At 40.6% G+C, this 20,341-nt stretch overlaps 1 protein-coding gene across 1 annotated transcript in view; it reads right to left on the bottom strand.

Moving 5' to 3' along the window:
* Positions 1-20,341, bottom strand: part of sos2 (son of sevenless homolog 2 (Drosophila)) — a 111,518-nt gene that overhangs the window by 66,095 nt on the left and 25,082 nt on the right. Inside the window, exons 2-3 of the mRNA XM_086003137.1 lie at positions 6,875-7,000; positions 2,094-2,225 (exon numbers count right to left, since the gene is read on the bottom strand). Coding sequence (XP_085859263.1) covers positions 2,094-2,225; positions 6,875-7,000 — 258 coding nt within the window. The remainder of the gene's footprint in view (positions 1-2,093; positions 2,226-6,874; positions 7,001-20,341) is intronic.

The following is a 20,341-nucleotide window of genomic DNA, read 5'->3' on the forward strand; positions in this document are numbered from 1 at the left end:
AGCTAAATGACAACCCACAATTATTTACACTGTACTTGCCTCAGCTCTGAAACAGTAATCCATTTAGGCTTCTTCCCCTAAACCCTTCTAAATGTTTCCCTCTCAGATGTTTAGCAACTTGCCATTTTAAAAATTACTATGGATTCTGCTCCCATGCGGTTTGTGGGAGGGTTACTCATGCTATACAGCCCTCTGCCAAAACAAACTTTCCCTCACCTCTTCTTTCACTCTTTTGGTGGTTATCTTACATTTATGCCCTCTAATAACCATCTCACCAGCCACTGGAAATAGCTTGATTGTTGGACTGTGAATACAGAAGTATCACAGCTGAGATTAAACTGAGATTCAGTCAGAGTCAGCTGATGCTTCTTTACCCCTAAAAAACCTTTCATAGCTTAGAAAACCTCAATTAGATTCACCTTTAATGTTCTCCAATTACTGAAAAAGCCCCATTTTTTGGACTCTTTCTTCATACCTATAACCTTTCATTCCTGGTATAATTCTTGTGAACCTTTTCCACGACTCTAATCTCCTTCCTATAATGGGTACCCAGAGATGCATGTGATACTCCAATTGTGGCCTTGCCATCAATGTCTTGCACAAATTTACCATAACTGCCTTGTTTTATATTTAAAAAATCATTCTTGGAATGTGGGAATCACTGGCAAAGCTGGCATTTATTGCCCGTCTCTAATGTACACAAAGAATTGTGTGATTTCCATTCTTAATTCTTAACTCTATCCATAGTGATTCTGTCTTAATGCAACTCCAGGACATCCTTGTGTTCTAGTGATAGTAGAAACCTTTACTAACACCACTATTTCATCTCCATTTTCCCCCTCCCCATCTCTCTTGATAACGTTAGAACTAGGAATATTAAGTTCCCAGTCCCGTCCAAACCTAAGCCACATCTCAGTTATAACTACTATATCCTAGCCATAATTATTAATGGTTCAATTTTGTTTTGAATGCTTTGTACATTAACATGCATACCACTCAAACCCAACTCCAATTTTTTAGAACATTGATACTGTTCAAAATAATACACTAAATATACAACACCTCATACCGGCTCCACCAACTCCATCCCCCTTCCTCAGATTAAAAATGAGAAGCGCTGTGGCCTCAAGGTTACAAATCTACAGAAGTTCTCATCCTGCATACATCTTAAGCCCTTCTGCAAGGTTCGTTACGGACCAGACAGTCTTTGTGAACATTCGGTGAGAACCTGACCTTTTACCAAGGGATTACACAGGATAGCACAGGTCTCACTGCAAATGGCAAGAAGATGTATTCCCTTACTATGGTGAAGCTCAGCAATACACTGACAATGTCTAGAGATGGGCAAAGAATTTGCATCAATTCCCAATAGCCTACTGCACACTGCGCCCAGAAGGTTCAGCCAAACGAACCTGAAGGGACAGAAAATGACAACCGAACAAGACTCCCCCAGAACTCCCCCTGGTGCCAGCATCTCCTCCATGATGGAATTGGCGCCCCTAGAATTCTGACACCCATAAGACAAACTTTATGATTTCCTGCTGGTTATACAGCTGGGATGCTTTGCTAATTGTATACTGCTTTTAAACTACACATAATGGTGTCAATAATGCATAACTGTATGTCCTTGCAAACCATAATAAGGACAGGGTTATATCACAAGGTAATCATTGCACACCTCAAGTTCAATTTAAAAATGCTACTACGATTCCAATACAATACAGAATACAAGGGCACAAAAAGCTTGTACAAAACTGATTGACACGGAAGCCAGAAAATGCTAGTAGACTCAGCCTGGAGGAGTACACCATAGACAAGCTGTCAGGGGAAACCAAAACTCTTGTCACAATCAAATCCACCCATTTACAAATCATGTTTACCTTCTATGGAGGTAAACAATGTCAGATTGTGGAATTAATTCACGTTTAACAAGATTAAAGTCATATCCAGTTGACCAAACATGCCATGATTCCAAAAATATCCCTAATTGCAGTCATTTCCCAACCAAAGTAAGCATTTAAGCAATATAGTTCAAGTTTTACAGTACAATTCATTCTAAATTACTTAAGCATAGGATCAAAACAAACTTGCACCTTTAATAAAGGATGTATTTTGTCCACTGGTAAAAGAAGAGGATTCCTCCGTCTACGTTTCTCAATAGCAGACTGTGCATCAGCAATAGCCCATTTGTCAATTGGATGTGGGAAAGTCTTCTGAACACGCTCCTAAGAGGAAAAGGAAAATAAATGTATCCATCTTGAATATAACACATGAAGAATGTCAGCTTAAATAACATCACAAGACAAGTTTTACTGCTCATGAACAAAATTCAAAATGTCTTCAAAAACTTAGAAAATGATAATTAAGCTGTTGCAGTAAATCCCAGCGTTCTCCAAAAACAAAACTTGAAAAAAACAATGTCCACATTCTCCATAACCAGAATATTTAACTGAGCAGCATTACTAAGTTAGTGTTCACGAAGTACAAACAAATTCCAGTATTACGTTTTTACACAGGACATTTGGCCATCAGTACCTTTTTCAAAATCTAGTGAGACTCCAGTTAACTATGCTTCAGTTACCTGCCAAAACATTTGCAGAATAATGCCTTGCGTGAGACGAATCCTCATTACTTAGCTCACTGACACTGGTTGCCTCTCATCTGACATAAATCAAGCTTCACCCCAAGAGAAATTTAATTTGTGTGTATTGTACTTGCCTTCATTCCTGTGCTTAAGGTATTGCTGCAGCATTTGTGCAAAATTTCAGGGAGCGGCAATTTTGACCAATTTCCATTAATCATCAGACAGGTCCCCTCCATCATGGTAAAGAATAGAGGTGGCAATTATGATTTAATTAATTAATTTTGTCTATTGATGCTAAAAAAAAATCTTTAAATACTGAGTGCTGGTACATTATTTGGAAAAATGACTTCAAAAGTATTCCTAATTCCAACAAGTGTAACTGAACCAAATTAATATAGGCCATTTAAACAAAAGTACTCTCATATACAGGATTAACAAACACATCTACTGCTGTTCAGCGAACCTCCTCATTACCATTGACTGAGGAAATATAGAACAGAAACAGATTTGCAGGAAAGTATTTTTTTTTGCTGCTGACCGTACATGCAGGATAAAATTTGTTCGCACAGGGACAAAATCCAGCTAGTTACCAGGCCTATAAGACTTGTTAAAAATATATACTTTCGTAGAACCAAATTCTAAATTTCAAAATCTACCTGATCACCAAAGTGATCTTTGATGGGAAACTCCATCACACTCTTATGCAAGCTATATAAAATGTACTGTATGTTGTTATTTTTGTTCAAAACTATACCTATCCATGGAGGATAATGACCCGAGCTATAATCCTATTCAAGGCATCCTAACTGCTGCAGGAGCCTGACCATCTGGCAATACTTCTCATATTGGTGCATCACTGCAGGAGATGCAAGTGCAGTAGCTTAAGATAATGTGGGTACTAATGACCTGAGGTTATTTGCATTGCAAGAGTGCCTGCATCTGGATCTTCCTCCCCCATGACCCAATTGTCTTGATTCCTACACAAGTACAGAAGCCCTATATCATCAACCTGACTGAGAACAATTAACTCAGCACAGACTAGGTATTGAACCAGGGACCTTTGTATAGCTCCATTCTACAAATGATAGTATATTTACCAAGTGAACTATCAGGGAACTATCCATTGTATGTTCTATGTTTTGCACAGGGGCCATAACAACTGCAATTACTATTTTTCTGCTCTGGTACCCAGTTAACATCCAAATGAACCCTTTTTGAGTTAAAATTTTGAGTGTTTTTTAAAGTAATTTTACCCCCAACTCGCAACTATTTTCTTTTATTAATTAATCCTCAAAGAAATATCACGCTTTCCCTCAACCTTTAATCTCATCTCGTAAGAAAATCACATCTACATAATTTCAATCAAATGCCCATAAAGAAGCTCTTAGTTGTTTTTTTCGCATTGGCTTACATTTGTGAACAGTAGCATAGTGGTTATGTTACTGGACTAGTAATTCAGAGGCCTGGACTCATGATCCGGAGACATGAGTTCAAATCCCACCACATTCAGTTAAATCTGGAATTTAAAAAGCTTGAACCATAGAATGGTTACAGCACGGAAGGCAGCCATTCGGCCCATCGAGCCTGTGCCAGCTCTCTGCAAGAGCACTTCAGCTAGTCCCAATCCTCCGCCCTTTCCCTGGCAATTTTCTTTACTTGGTATTTATCCAACTCCCTTTTGAAAGCCACGATTGAATCTGCCTCCACCACCCTTTCAGGCAGTGCACTCCAGATCCTAACCACTCACTGCGTAAAAAAGTTTTTTATGTCGCCTTTGGTTCTTTTGCCAACCACCTTAAATCTGTGTCCTCTGGTTCTCGACCCTTCTGCCAATGGGAACAGTTTCCCTCTATCTATTCTGTCCAGACCCCTCATGATTTTGAACACCTCTATCAAATCTCCTCTCAATCTTCTCTGCTCTAAGGAGAACAACCCCAGCTTCTCCAGTCTATCCACGTAACTGAAGTCCCTCATCCCTGGAATCATTCTCGTAAATCTTTTCTGCACCAAGGCCTTCACATCTTTCCTAAAGTGCGGTGCCCAGAATTGGACACCATACTCCAGTTGAGGCTGAACCAGTTTTATATACAGGTTCATCATAATTTCCACTCTATACCTCTATTCATGAAGCTCAGGATCCCATAAGTTTTTTTTTTTTTTTTAAACTGCTTTCTCAACCTGCCCTGCCACCTTCATCGATTTGTGCACATATACCCCGAGGTCTCTCTGTTCCTGCACCCCCTTTAGGATTGTACCCTTTAGTTTATAATTCCTTTCTTCATTCTTTCCACCAAAATGTATCACTTCACATTTTTCTGCGTTAAATTTCATCTGCCACGTGTCCGCCCATTCCACCAGCCTGTCTACGTCCTCTTGAAGTCCATCACTATCTTCCTCCCTGTTCACTATCCTTCCAAGTTTTGTGTCATCTGCAAATTTTGAAATTGTGCCCTGTACATCCACATCCAAGTCATTAATATATATCAAGAAAAGCAGTGGTCTTAGAACTGACCCCTGGGGAACACCGCTGTATACCTTCCTCTAGTCCGAAAAACAACCGATCACCACTACTCTCTGTTTCCTGTCACTTAGCCAATTTTGTATCCTTGCAGCCACTGTCCCTTTTATTCCATGGGCTTCAACTTTGCTGGCAAGCCTATTATGTGGCACTTTGTCAAACGTTTTTTGGAAATCCATGTACACCTCGTTAACCGCATTGCCCTCATCAAAAAACTCGATCAAGTTAGTGAAACACGATTTGCCTTTAACAAATCCGTGTTGGCTTTCCCTAACTGATCCACACTTGTCCAAGTGACTGTTAATTTTGTCCTTGATTATTGTTTCTGAAAGCTTCCCCACTACCAAGGTTAAACTGACTGGCCTGTAGTTGCTGGGTTTATCTTTACACCCTTTTTTGAACAAGGCTGAAAGTCTTGCTCCAACTGTTCAGGGCATTGGTGAGACCACACCTGGAGTACTGCGTACAGTTTTGGTCTCCTTATTTAAGGAGGGATATACTTGCATTGGAGGCAGTTCAGAGAAGGTTCACTAGGTTGATTCCTGGGATGGAAGGGTTGTCTTATGAGGAAAGGTTGAGCAGGTTGGGCCTATACTCATTAGAGTTTAGAAGAATGAGAGGTGATCTTATTGAAACATATAAGATTCTGAAGGGGCTTGACAGGGTAGATGCAGGGAATATGTTTCCCCTCGTGGGGGAATCAAGAACTAGGGGGCATAGTTTCAGAATAAGGGGTCGCCCATTTAAAACTGAGATGATAGGAATTTCTTCTCCGAGGGTCGTGAATCTTTGGAATTCTCTACCCCAAAGAGCTGTGGAGGCGGATTCATTGAATATATTCAAAGCAGAGATAGACAGATATTTGAGCTACAGGGGAGTCAAGGGTTATGGGGAGCGGGCAGGAAAGTGGAGTTGAGGCCAAGATCAGATCAGCCATAATCTTATTGAACGGTGAAGCAGGCTCGAGGGGCCAAATGGCCTACTCCTGCTCCTGCTCCTATTTCTTATGTTTCTTATGTTAATTTGAACTTGATCTTAGAGATCTCACATTTGAGTTCCTATTGCACTTGCTCTAAACTCATACTAGAATTAAATCTGCCTTAACATCTTATACCAATGTGAAATTAGAGTATGCAATTCAGAGCAGACTAACACGAGGGAGTTAAATGCTCAAAAACAGTCCATTGAGAATTCAGTCTGGCAGTGTAAATATACTATTAGTTACTAAGTTGCTGAGCAGAGAACGATGTGGAGAATTGGATACAAGGATCAATTAGTACAGTACTAGAGTACTTTATTTCTGCAGATCAAGTTACTGCACCTTCAGAAATGTATGCAAGGTTCTGCAGACCTTGCTTGGATTCAGAACAAATGCTGCAGCCTACTTAATATTAGAAATATTCAAGGGCAGATGACATGCAATATGTCATCATCATAGTCCATTTCCACGTTGTACTGGTATGCATCAATCACTGCCAGTAGAAAACCAACCCAAGGAGTGTTATATTTTACATTGGAAGTCACATTGCAGCAGATCTTAAGAGTCAATCTGGCCATCGTGTACCAGTCTTACCATAAGGGCAATTATTGTGTTCCACACGTCAGTTTAATCACCTGTCACAAATCAGTTCCCCCTTTCTTTTATTTGACAAGTTAATCACGGTAAACTAATTAATCATTAACACAAGCCCAAAATTGTGCAGAACACAAACACTATTAATGGGTGCAATTCATTTTTAATCAGTAAAAATACAAAACACCATCACTCTTACCTCTACATCTTGAACGGTCCGAGGTTGTGCAACACACAGCATATTTAATAACTGAAGAATCAATTCTTCTATGTAATAGAGGGCATCTTCTTTTGCTGAGAGGGTTGGATGCACCTGCCTCTGAACCTGTATCAAGAAACAAAACTGTAAATATCTTGTCTGAAAAATATTTAAAGATAAATATTTTAACTATTGTGAAACGCTCCCTCTGCTCCCACCATTGGAGCCTCGACCCCTTCCTTCCTTGAGACCCCCAACATTTCTGGCCTGCTTTCATTTGCAGCAAATTCAGTATCTCCCACTGTTGTGGGAAATCACCAAATCTGACCTGAAAGGAGAATCGCCAAGTAAACAGTTCCCCCATATCCAGAGAAGTCTTGCGCACAAAACGGACGTACTGGAGGCAGTAATCCATGCCAGAGGAGGCCCAATATTCACTGAAAAAACACTCCTCAGCTAAACTGGGGGAAAAAACTAAAAAACTAATGTTCAGAGCAGAAAATTTGCAAATCTAAAAAAAAATCAGGTGACAAACCTCAGAAAAGCAACAGAATTTGTAGGCTACAAAGCAAAAAAAAAAGAGCAGAGCAATATCTAGTTAACCTTTCCCTTCTGCCTGTGCACTCCTAAAGGAGGCCAACTCTAAAACCTAGAATCCCAAATTACACCAGCTAAGATCTAAAAGACAGTAGAGCCTCAGGACCTGATGAATTCTATAAACATCTCCACCCTTAACTCCCCAGAAGATGCCCCATCAGATACAATTGCACCAATAAACAAAGTGGGGGAAAGGACACCTCTTCATGCACACCCTGCAGACAAATAACTATAAAACATGCAACTCATGACAAACTTCCTGAACAATCTCAGGTGGACTTCTACTCATGAAGGTGAAGTGTGCAATGACTGAAAGAATCTGTGCCTATGTTGTCCACCCTGGCTAAAAACTGGCCCTAAAGAGTAATCTTCTGACCCAGAAACCAACATACAGGTAGACTATCCTTTATCCGAAAACCTCGGGACCAGCCATGTTTCAGTTTTCGGAAAATTTTGGATTTCAGAAGGTATTTTATAAGACTGGGAAATCTGTCGGGGGTGGGGGTCGGCGGGGGTGGGGGTCGGCGGGGGGGTCAGGGGTCGGCGTCGTGCGCACGACTTACGCTGAACGAAAAAACTTTCGGTTTTTAGAGGTTTTCGGAAGTTCGGATAAAGGATAGTCTACCTGTACCGGTAGCATAGTTCAGCTACAGCTACCAGCGCATATGGTGGATTTATCCAGGAGCAGAGGAAAGGATAACACCTCTACAAACGGAGGTTCATTAATCTGACATCTCAGAAGGCTAACAGCATCATCCCATAGGAAGACAAGGGAAAACAGTTCATCTACACCCAGCTAATGAGGACAAAGTTGTACAAGTTCTGGAAACATTGCTTTCTATAAGCATATCGACTTTAATATAAGCAATAGAGTGGCTAGCTAATGCTGTTAACTTGTCAGCTATCCAAATAGTCTAACCCCAAATTAATCTCACCAACTTTCTCCATCTCAGCCATTGATCTCAACTGTAAATTGATCATTAGAAATAACTTCATGCTGAATTATCATGAAATTATCATGATGTAGCTGAAGTGCCTTTGTAAACTCATTCATTTTGTCAGCTAACCGTATCTACTACTAATTTGCATACTCAATGTAAGTGCTGCTAATTATGACTGAGGTTTATAAGCAATTATTAGTTCATGACTTTAATGTCCAGCTTCTTCATGAAACAGGATTTGTCAAAAAGAGATGAATTCACTCAGTTGCTAATGGAAAGTTGGTAGTATAACTGCTAAAATAATCCAAACTGGTTGATACGAGACATTTCAGTGAGTCAAATTTAGGCATAAATCACTCCTAGGCATAGACTGGGTGTTACACCCAGATGGTTCTTTGACAAAGTGTTAAGATGAGGGGTTAAGGATTTGTCTGGTGCTCTTGATAAATATTCTCGTCAGTGTAACGATCCCAGTGTTCTGACAATACACAGGAGGCTGACATCAGAGGGTTGGAGGAGATTGCAGAGTTATAACGGGGTAAGGGCAAAGAGGGATTTATGGATAAGGATGACAATTTAAAATTTAATTCATTGGGTGGTGGGAGCCAAATTAGGTCAGGGAAGAGGAAGGTGATGGGTGTGCATGACAGGATATGCACGCAAAGTTTTGAACAAGTTAGAGTTTATGGAGGGTGAAGGATGGGAGCCCAGCAAGGACAGCATCAGAGTAATCAAACCTGGATGTGACAAAGCTGTGTATTTGTTTTCAGGAGGAGTTCACTAGTAGAATGCATAAGACATCTTTGTAATTCTGCATTCTTCCTTGGAGCATGTTGGAGCTCCAAGGACAAGTGCAGTGGAGGCTTCCATGATAGAGAAGACGACTATCGCTCCAATCTCCAAACGATTGGCAATTCAAATCTGTCAATCAGCTGTCTTCCTTTCACTCATAGCATTCCATTCATTGGGAAAAATGAAGTCAATTCTAAAAGTACTCATTTCAAATGCCTCTGCTGCTGCATGCCAAGCATATTGTCTTGAAGTAATATAGTTGTGTCAGCCAATCTCAACACAAAATATTCAACTTAACATTTAGATCGGTTGCATTATGCTATTCTATTAGCTTAGAGAGGAAGGGTACTGAGTAGAATCAGTCAGGAAAGTTGAAGCATCTATATTCATCCTCTCTCATCCGCCCCCTCAAAAATTCTCTTTTCTGCAACCATTTATTTCTTTGCTGCTCTCAAAGTGAGCAGAGGAAGCCATGGATACCCTAGCGTCACTTCAAAGGCCAACCAACAGGAAATGTATTCCCCATCATTCAATGGTTGGCAAAACATTTTTACAAAAGGGGCAATCATCCTATTTAAAAGCAACTATCAAGTGTCACATTACAGTTGTGTTCCTTGCAGACATAAAATATTCTGGCCTACAGTCAAAAATGCAAACATTCAGCAGAAGAATCGGGTGTTTACTAGATTCAAATAATGATTATTAAAAAAAACTCAATCTTCAACAGTTGTTAGAACATGCTTTGCAGGGTCCAACTAATTGGGACTGGCTCCAAGGCCGGTCTAAAATTGCAGCTCCTATTATTATGAATGAAGCCAATCTGAAAAGTAGGCAGCTCCACTCCATCAGTGACATCAACAGAGTGGCTCCGTTATCAAGGAGACCCAAAATGGCAGGTGTGTGTGAGGGAGCAAAACTCAAGGAAATTTGGTCACTAGCAATTCATAAATATTTTTAAAAAGACATTGGGGGAATACTTTAACAGAATATATGCTTCAATGAAACATTCCTTATTCTTTAAGGATCATTAACATCAATCATTTACATAGCAGAATCCTGAACCACTGTAACAAAACTCCTAACTTAATGACATAGCAATAATCATCAGCTACAGCTTTTATTATATATACATACAACACAATTTGGAAACTAGAGGGACATCATGCATATCCCACAAGTTTTCTCCCTGCAGAGATAGATGGGGAAAAATCTAGTCACATTCCACTGGTCCCATTCTATCAACGTACAGCACTTGATGTCATAGGAGAAATTTAAAATATATTTGTCTGTCCTTTACAAGCAGCTTTGATGCACAAAACAGAGCATGGAAAAGTGATTGAATAATACCAAATGAGTGTGTGGCTAGCTCCCTTTGTTTATACAGCTAAGAGTATGAGCCACTTTACAGAACGTACTTATCCCTTAAGCATGGGGGAAGGGGCAATGTAATTATTAATTATCTGGAGATTATTATCTATCCTGTTGCATGGTCAGATATGCAGGTGACACAGTAACCACTACACTTTGAGGTGTGTATGGAAGAAACTCCACTTACTCCCTCTTTCCTCACGTCATATCAAACCTATATACGGTGAGTGAGACAGAATGCTGGATAGGATGTGGATGGTGGCGTTCTGGATAAGTTAGAGTTTGTGTTGAATGGAGTTTGGGAAGTAAGTCAACAGAGTGTTGGAGAAGGTGACCCTGGAGGTTCAGAGTAGTGGGGTGAAGTAGAGGTGGAGACAGGTGGAAGATCTTAATGATCGACTGGATGTGGGCACTGAAGTTATGCTCAGGGTCAAACAGTATGCCAAGTTCCCACAGAATCAGAATTAGCGTGAGCAAGCAGTCTTGTCACCTACAACTGCATTTTGAACAGGCAGCTGGACAAAATAGCAGCAGTAATGACCCCGGAGTTTCCTGAAAACGCGCACAGAAACAACGGCATAAGTACAGCGCAAAAGATCAAGGAAATTCAGGCGGAAGTGACTTATGCCCGTTTTTACGCTGCGCCCAAATAGACTTGATTTTTTAATGCCAATTCAACTCTGCCAAAACCCCGTGCAAAACTGCAGCTCATGCAAATTTTGTTAATTTATGCCAGTTCTGAAGAGACTGTAAATTTACACCTAGAATTTTAGGTGCAGCAGGACCCAATTCATATTTCTGGTGATTAAGAGTTTTTTTTTCTCCCGAGACCTAAAATATATTTCCTGTATCTTTGAATGCATCTTTATGGCATCAGAATGATTTGCATTATAAACTGAACAACTGCCACAATTCATTTTCTTAAACAAGATTCTCAAGAAATTTTGGCACAACTCACCGATGGGAAGATCAGCAGAAATTTTGGCATAACTTGACTGTTACACCATTTCAGGAAATTCTGAGCCACTGAGTTGAGGGTGATGGTGGAGAGATAAAGCTGGAAATCACTGGCATATATTTGGGAAGCTTCCCCCTTGCTTGTGCATTCAAGGAGGAGATTGTGGGAACATATTTGCTCTGAACCCTCACTAAGAAAAAGGGTGCGACTCTCAAATTTAGAGCCCCCTGGATGTCACGGGGCATACAGGATAGGATAAGGCAAAAAAAGAGCTTATGTCGGATACCGAGAGCTAAATACTGCAGAAAGCCTAGAGGAGTATAGAAGGTGCAAGGGTGAAATTAAAAAGGAAATTATGAAAGCAAAGAAAGGGCATGAAAAAAATTGGCAAGTAAAATCAAGGAAAACCCACCAAAGAATTTCAATTTCAATTTTATTGGTCACATAACTAAATACAAGAAGTGTAATCTAGTCAGTGAAATGCTTTTTTCTTGACGAGCCGAGAGCACCAAGCAGCAAGAACACTTAGCTGCCTGGTACGCACGGAGCTCGCAAGGACGGCAACCATCTTCATCGGCGCCATCACAAAAAAAACATACCGACATATACACGCATACATACTTTAAATATAAATAAAGCAGAAATAAAATAAAGAGACATAAAAAGACAGCAGATAAAATGAACAAGCAATAATGTAAAAAAAGTAATTTCTACAGTAATTTACATTGATATTTCTACCCAGGCTTCTAGAATAATCTCTGGTTACAGGGTGGCCGCACTGGGAGAGCATCGTGAAGAGCTCACAACTTATAATTAAATTAATTTAATTAATTAATTAAATTAAATAAATAAAGTGCCCCCTCAGTCTTTCTCGATGTTTCCATCTTGGTCTCTCTCGATATTTCCCCTCTCTCTCGATGTTCCCTCTGTCTTTCTCGATGTTTCCCCTCGGTTTCTTCCACACACCTGGCCTGCACATTACCCCTGGCTGTCCAACTTGGCGTCCTGGTAACCGGGTTCCGCTCCAGCTCTCATCCTTCAAACTGTCTCCCCAACTCTCGTCCTTCAAACTGTCCTCTCTCCAGCTCTCGCTCCTTCAAACTGTCACTCCAGCTCTCGACCGTCAAACTGCTCTTTCCAGCTCTCGACAAAGATGTTTTATAAATACATAAAGAGCAAGAGGATAACTAAAGAAAGAGTAGGGCCTATTAGAGACCAAAAAGGAAGCTCGTGCATGGAAGCGGAAGACGTGGGTATGGTTCTTAATGAATACTTTGCGTCTGTCTTCACAAAAGAGAGGGACGATGCAGACATTGCAGTTAAGGAGGAGTGTGAAATATTAGATGAGATAAACAGTGGAAGAGGAAGTATTAGGGGATTTATCATCTTTGAAAGTAGATAAAATCGCCAGGCCCAGATGAAATATATCCCAGGCTGTTAAGAGAAGCAAGGGACGAAATAGTGGAGGCTCTGACCATCCTTTTTCAATCCGCTCTGGCTACAGGTGTGGTGCCAGAGGACTGGAAGATTGCCAATGTTGTACCATTGTTTAAAAAGGGAGAACGGGATAGACCAAGTAATTACAGGCCAATCAGCCTAACCTCAGTGGTGGGCAAGTTATTGGAAAAAATCCTGAGGGACAGTATTAATCGTCATTTAGAAAGGCACGGATTAATCAAGGGCAGTCAGCATGGCTTTGTTAAGGGAAGGTCGTGTCTGACTAAACTGACTGAATTGTTTGAAGGGGTAACAAGGAGGGTTGATGTAGTCTTCATGGATTTTAGCAAGGCTTTTGACCAGGTCCCACATGGCAGACTGGCCAGAAGAGTAAAAGCGGCAAGTTGGATCCAAAAGTGGCTCAGTGGCAGGTCGACACGTGTCTTTGTGACTGGAAGGCTGCTTCCAGTGGGGTTCCGCAGGGTTCAGTCCTGGGACCCTTGCTTTTTGTGGTATATATATCAATGATTTAGACTTTAATGTAGGGGGCATGATTAAGAAGTTGGCAGATGATACGATCAACCACACGGCCAATTTTTGTGAGAGAGAAAGCGGTAGACTGCAGGAAGATATCAATGGACTGGTCAGTTGGGCAGAAAAGTGGCAAATGGAATTCAATCCGGAGAAGTGTGAGGTAATGCATTTGGAGAGGGCTAACAAGGTAAGGGAATACACAATAAATGGTACTGAGAAGTGTAGAGGAACAGAGGGACCTTGGAGTGCATGTCCACAGATCCCTGAAGGTAGCAGGACAGGTAGATAAGGTGGTTAAGAAGGCATAGGGGATACTTTCCTTTATTAGTCGAGGCATAGAATATAAGAATAGGGAGGTTATGCGTGAACTGTATAAAACACTAGTTAGGCCACAGCTAGAGTACTGTGTACAGTTCCAGTCACCACATTGCAGAAAAGATGTGATTGCACTAGAGAGGGTACAGAGGAGATTTATGAGGATGTTGCCAGGACTGGAGAATTTTAGCTATGTGGAAAGATTGGATAGGCTGGGGTTGTTTTCTTTGGAACAGAGGAAGTTGAGGGGAGACTTGATTGAGGTGTATAAAATTATGAGGGGCCTCGATAGAATGGATAGGAAGGACTTATTTCCCCTAGCAGAGAGGTCAATAACCAGGGGGGCATAGATTTAAAGTAATTGGTAGAAAGATTAGAGGGAAGTTGAGGAGAACTTTATTCACCCAGAGGGTGGTGGAGTCTGGAACTCACTGCCTGAAAGGGAGGCAGAAAACCTCATCACATTTAAAAAGTACTTGGATATGAACTTGAGGTGCTGTAACCTACAAGGCTACGGACCAAGAGCTGGAAAGTGGGATTAGGCTGGATAGCTCTTTTTCAGCCGGCACGGACACGATGGGCCAAATGGCCTACTTCTGTGCCATTAATTTATATGATTCTATGTCATTGAGAGGCAGCATGCAGATGAGATGGAACATTAGGACATGCTGGAGGCAACTTGTGCAAGGATGAGAGAAGAGCCCATTGTAGGAGATGATCTGGCTATATTGGTAGAAGGACAGAACCACAGTAAGCCAGTGTCATGGATGTAGGCCACTGATGAATGGGGAGTTGTTGAGGAGATATAAAGCACTATTCTCACAAATTCCATAATTTGGTGGCTATAACCATGGCAGTCCCAGTGTTGAATGTATGACAAATGATAATAACAGGATTCATACAGAGAGTGGTGGAAGGCCTGGGTTGTGAGTACACTTTCAACAATTTTGAGAAGAAGGGGAAGTTAGAGATGGGGGAATAATTGGAGAAGACAGAGAGTCGTAGATGAGCCTTTTTAAGTGTGGGGGGGGGGGGACCATGTGAAAGGAGAAGGCAATGATGGCAGTTTGAGGAGAATGGGAATAATTTCAAAAGGGAACTTTTGGCAATGTCAACAACCACTGGACCAAGGGGTGGCAGATGAGTTATCAAGAGCTAAGGCTAGGGGACGGGGGTCATAGAAAAAAGTAGGGGTAGGCTAACAAGGAAATGATGAGTCTGATGGGGGTTGAAAGGGAGATGGGAAGAAGTTACAGTGTGGTCAGGAGGGTGAGGCAGTGGACAAGAGCTGTTTAAGCCAGCAATGGATAGCCAATTTTGGAGTTAAAGAACTTGCACTTGGCACTGGAGATAAAGATTGTGGGAGTTGGAAGAGAGGTTGAAACAGGTAGTTTGTGGTGGATAGAGGAGTTCAAGATTGTCCTCCATAATGATTCTGGAAAGGGGGGACTTAGCTGCAGAGAAGAGGCACTATTGCTTGAGGTGGTCAAGCCAGGCCTGATGTGGGTAAAATCAGTCCTGTTGTATGTCATTTGTGGTCAAGCCTGCAGCCCTTAGATTTAAACAGCTCACATTACTGGAACAATGTTGTACAGATGCTTTTACAGTCTTCAGTACTACCACCTGTACTAAATAAACATTTTTTTTTAATGTAAAAATATAAATGAAATCAGTGCTAATCTAAGGAAGTCTTCAAAGATTCTTCCAGACAGTAGTCAAAAAGCCAGACCCTGCAGTTGGAATTTCCACAGCAATTTTTAACCTTGACCATTGCTTTTTTTTGTGTGGGAATTGATAAAGAAATATGAACAGGTAGTGTTTCTTTTGTTAAACAGCCAGTTCAAGATATTTTGTGTGATTATTACATTTCCCAAATACAATGACCATAACCAGATTAGTCATTGCAAACAGTTATGACCAATGCACAATTTTTAAGTGAACCGTTTGAAACTACAGACTATTGGTAAATAGAATTCAGGAGTACTTAAGTAAACTGGTAACCATATATAAATGTAGAATCACTTGAAACAAGTTGTGTCAGAATATTGCATTATTTAACCCTTCCAGCTTCGTGGATAAGGTTATTTATTTTACACTACTGGATGGCTAGACCTAGTTATGCTCAGCAAGCAGGAACATTATTCCTCGATTTGATACATTAAGAATCAAAACGTTATCCGGTCACATAATTTAATGTTAATCTTCTAGATTTGGGCCATTATTCATTTTGGAAGCGAGAGCAAACTGTTAAAAAAAATGCTTTTCTATTTGGCTTAAAACCACCACAAATGTCTAAAATGAAATTAAAAACTTTTAATTTCACAGGAGAGAAACTTTTAAATTGGAGTTTGAATTTTGTTAAAACTGTGTCAAGTAAAGAGAAGGATGTCAGAGAGCAAATGAATGCTGGAGTGGCTGAGAGCGAGATGAGCAATATTATGTTGAATAAAAGGAAAATTCTAGATAAGTTAGTTAAACTAAAGGAAGACAAAGTGCCAGGGACTGACGAGATGCATCCTTGGATCCTGAGGGAGGAAATTATATTTCAGGGCACTGACAAATGTGGGCATATGAAGTAAAACTTACCTGAACCTACTCCTGAATTTTGCCATATGCTAGTGGACATATGCTAGAGGACTGGAGAATGGCCAATGTAGTACCCATTATTTTTAAAAAAGGAGGCAGCGCTAATCCAGGTAATTACAAGCCTTACCATCTGTGGTAGGGGAAATTTTAAGAGTCTTCAATTAGAGATGAAATTAACACATGTATAGATGAAGAGAAAATAGTCGGAGGAGCCAGGACAGATTTCAAAAGGGAGAAAAGGGAGAATTGTGTTTTACAAACCACATAAAATTGTTTGACTAGAGAACAGGCATGGCATAGGGAGGAAATACAGTGGTCATGGCGTGCATGGACATTAGGACAGCTTTTGGCAAGGTACAGGAAACTCTCGATTTACCGGCACCTAAATAACCGGATATCTCTGTTAACCGGCAAAATTCAGGAGTAGGTTCAGGTAAGTTTTACTTCATATTAGTGGCCGTTCCTGGATCTATGGCTGTGTAACCGGGGTTCCTGCACCTGTTGCTAAGCAACAGGGACGCCTGGATCTGTTGGTGTGTACCGGGCTCTCGTACCTTTTATTATGCCTCTCTGTAATCCGGACTTTTTGATAAACCGGCACCACGCCGGTGCCGGATAAAAAAAAGTTTCCTGTACTACATAGGAGATTACTAGAGAAAATTAAGGAGTATAGAATTAGTGGGGGGGGGGGGGGGGAAGGAGGATAACAAACTGGATTAAAAATCGGTTAGAAGGGAGAAAACAGAGGCATTAAAGGCAAATTTCCAGAGTGGTTGGAAGTGGGCAGTGGTGTCCCACAAGGGTCAGCTCTAGGGCCACTTCTGCTCACTGTTTATATCAATTGATTCAGATATAGGCCTAGAGGAAGAAGTGTTGAATTTTGCAGATGATATAAAAATAGGAAGTATAGTTAATTCTTTGGAAGACCAAAGGAAGCTGCAAAGGGATACTGATAAGATGGGGGAAATGGGCTATAAAGTGGCAGATGGAATTTAATGTCAGTAAGTAGGAGGTGATGCATTTTGTTAAAAAAAAGCAATAATTACACTCTAAATGGGAGTAGACTCGGCGCTGTGGAAGAGCAGTTTTGGTGGTACAGGGTCACAGGACCTTAAAGGCAGCACCTCAGGTGGAGAAGGATGTAAAAAAAAATCTATGGAAATTTAGGTTCGATCACAAGATGTTTAGAATGTAAAAACCAAGGAGGTAATGATGAGCCTATATAATACCTTAGTAAGATATTTTTGGACTCATGGGGAATCAAGGAATATGGGGATCGGGTGGGAAAGTGGAGTGAGGTCGAAGGTCAGCCATGAACTTAGTGAATGGCGGAGCAGGCTCGCAAGGCCATATGGCCTACTTCTGCTCCCAATTCTTATGCTCTTATGTAAGACTGCAGTTACAGTGCAGTGTGCAGTATTGGGGTCCACATTATAGGAAGGGTATTGAGGGTTTAGAGAGGATATAACACAGATTTACTAGGATGCTGCCTGATATAAGGAAATACAAATATGAAGACAGACTTGAAAAATTGGGGCCTTTTTTTATTATTTAGAATGCAGATGTAAAGCAAAATGATAGAAAAATGTTTAAAATTATTGAAGGTTGGGGCAAGGTAGATGGAAGCAGACTGTTTCCAGTAGTTAGGAGGTCAAGAAAAAGGGGCTATATAATACAAGATTAATTGCAACAGATTTTGAAGAGAGAGCATGAGAAACCTCTTTACAAAGAGTTGTGAAGGCTGTGGAATTCACTTCCAGGGTCAGTGATCGAGGCAAAAACGTTGTTAAGATTATATTGGCTAGGTGGAAGAATGAAAAGTCGCTAAAGGGATACAGGGACAAGCTAGGTAAATGCCAATACAGTTTGGTTGGGCCGAATGGCCCGTTTCCATGTTGTAATTTCTATGTACGAGCACAAACCCTTTCAATATTAAAATAGCAGTTCCAGTTTGAAATGTTAAGTTACTTTTGTTTTATGTCAGCTGATACAATTCAGCATTAAATTGAATGGAGACACGTTCAGCTGAATTGTTTGAAATCAAGACATATAGAACATAACCAGGAACATTTTGCAAATAAAATGAAAATCCATATAATGGGACACCTTAGGGCACATGGAAAGAGAGAGGGTTTTAATGATTACAATACCATCATTCACACCGATTTCCAAGGTAAAAGAACAGCTTGTTCCAGTTTTCTTTAATGGTTCTTAAGCATTAACAAATTTGTTAAAAATGGATGCTACAGTGTACAAATGTGCTCGAATAGAACAAGACCATCCAGTCAACCGACATGGATGATGTTTCTTGGGCCAGTTCCCACAAACTGCAAAGAAATCCAAAAGCCATTCAGGCACAACACTGCCAAAGCACAATACAGGTACTGCAAAAAAGAATTTGCAGTGGGAGACAAACTCGATTAGCAGTTGGGGCAAATTTAAGTTTCTTCAGCATGGTCTTTGAAGAATTTCTCCCTCCAATAGTATCTGTGGGCAGTTTCAGAGCAGCATTAAGAGAAGCAAACACAAATCGGTGGAAAACAGCAAAGAGAGAGACTCCTGCGGAGAAGGCCACATATCCAAATGCAAACCTCGAGTTTGCGAGAAGGGAAGAACACTGCAAGGATGAGCAAAGTGCCAATGCAAGTGTAAAATTTAGATTTTTCTTTCCCTAACTGAAGGGTGTGGGGGACTGTTACTTTTGATTATCAGCACAGCAGGTTTTTTTTAATATGTCATTAGTACAAGAAGCTCTGTGAGAAAGATAACAAATGAATACTCGAAGCATTTCAAATAAAATCCCTGACGGCAAGGCTGTTATGGCAGTAGGGAACCACAATGTAATAGGAATAGCAAAAGCATGGAAAGGAGCAGAACACTCAAAAGTTATGGAACATTCAGGAAAGAAAGAATAGTTAGAGGCTGAGGTAGCTCTATTTCAAAGATGACTGGGAGGTTAAAGAAAACGCCAAGGGCTGTGAAAAGCTACAAGAAACTTTGGGCATTTTTAAATAGAGAAAGGATCATGCTCGCACTACAGGCATGTGGTCGGCTTCAGAAGAAGAATAAGCATACTCTGGGAAGAGATAACAGCATGTGGAGACAGGAAGTTTATTTAATGGAAGATTCCAACCAACTGAATTGGAATCTGAACCACTTTCCAATTTACAATGAGTAAACCTGTGCATGTTAGGAACATAAGAAGTAGGAGCAGGAGTAGGTCATACGGCCCCTCGGGCCTGCTCGGCCATTCAATAGGATCATGGCTGATCCGAATCTAGACTCACGTCCACTTCCCTGCCCTCTCCCCGTAACCCCTAATCCATGCATGAATGCTTCACGATGGCAAACAAATGTGGCAAATATTTAACGAAATATTCCAAAATTTCCAATATACATTCCACTGAGAAATAAAAACTCCATGGGAAAAGTGATCCATCCGTGGCCAACTAAAGAGGTTAAGGATAGTATTAGATTAAAAGAAGAGGCTTATAATGTTGCGAAGAATAGTAGTAAGCCTGAGGATTGGGAAAGCTTTAGAAAACAGCAAAGGATGACCAAAAAAAAATTATAAAAAGGGAGAAAATAGAATACGAGAGTAAACTAGTAAGAAATATAAAAACAGATTGTAGGAGCTTCTACAAGTATGTAAAAAGGAAGAGAGTAGCAAAAATAAGCATTGGTCCCTTAGAGGCTGAGACAGGTGAAATTATAATGGGGAATAAGGAAATAGTAGAGGCTTTAAACAAATATTTTGTATCTGTCTTCACAAAACACATACCAAAAATAGTGGGGAACCAAGGGGCTAATAAGAGTGAGGAACTTAAACTAATTATCAGTGGAGAAAAAGTACTTGAGAAACTAATGGGACTAAAAACTGACAAATCCCCTGGACCTGATGGCCTACATTCTAGGGTTCTAAAAGAGGTGGCAGCAGAG

The sequence above is a fragment of the Somniosus microcephalus genome, chromosome 12, assembly GCF_052327205.1.
Source record: "Somniosus microcephalus isolate GS21.2 chromosome 12, FLI_Smic_1.0, whole genome shotgun sequence".
In the NCBI taxonomy this organism is placed as follows: Eukaryota; Metazoa; Chordata; class Chondrichthyes; order Squaliformes; family Somniosidae; genus Somniosus; species Somniosus microcephalus.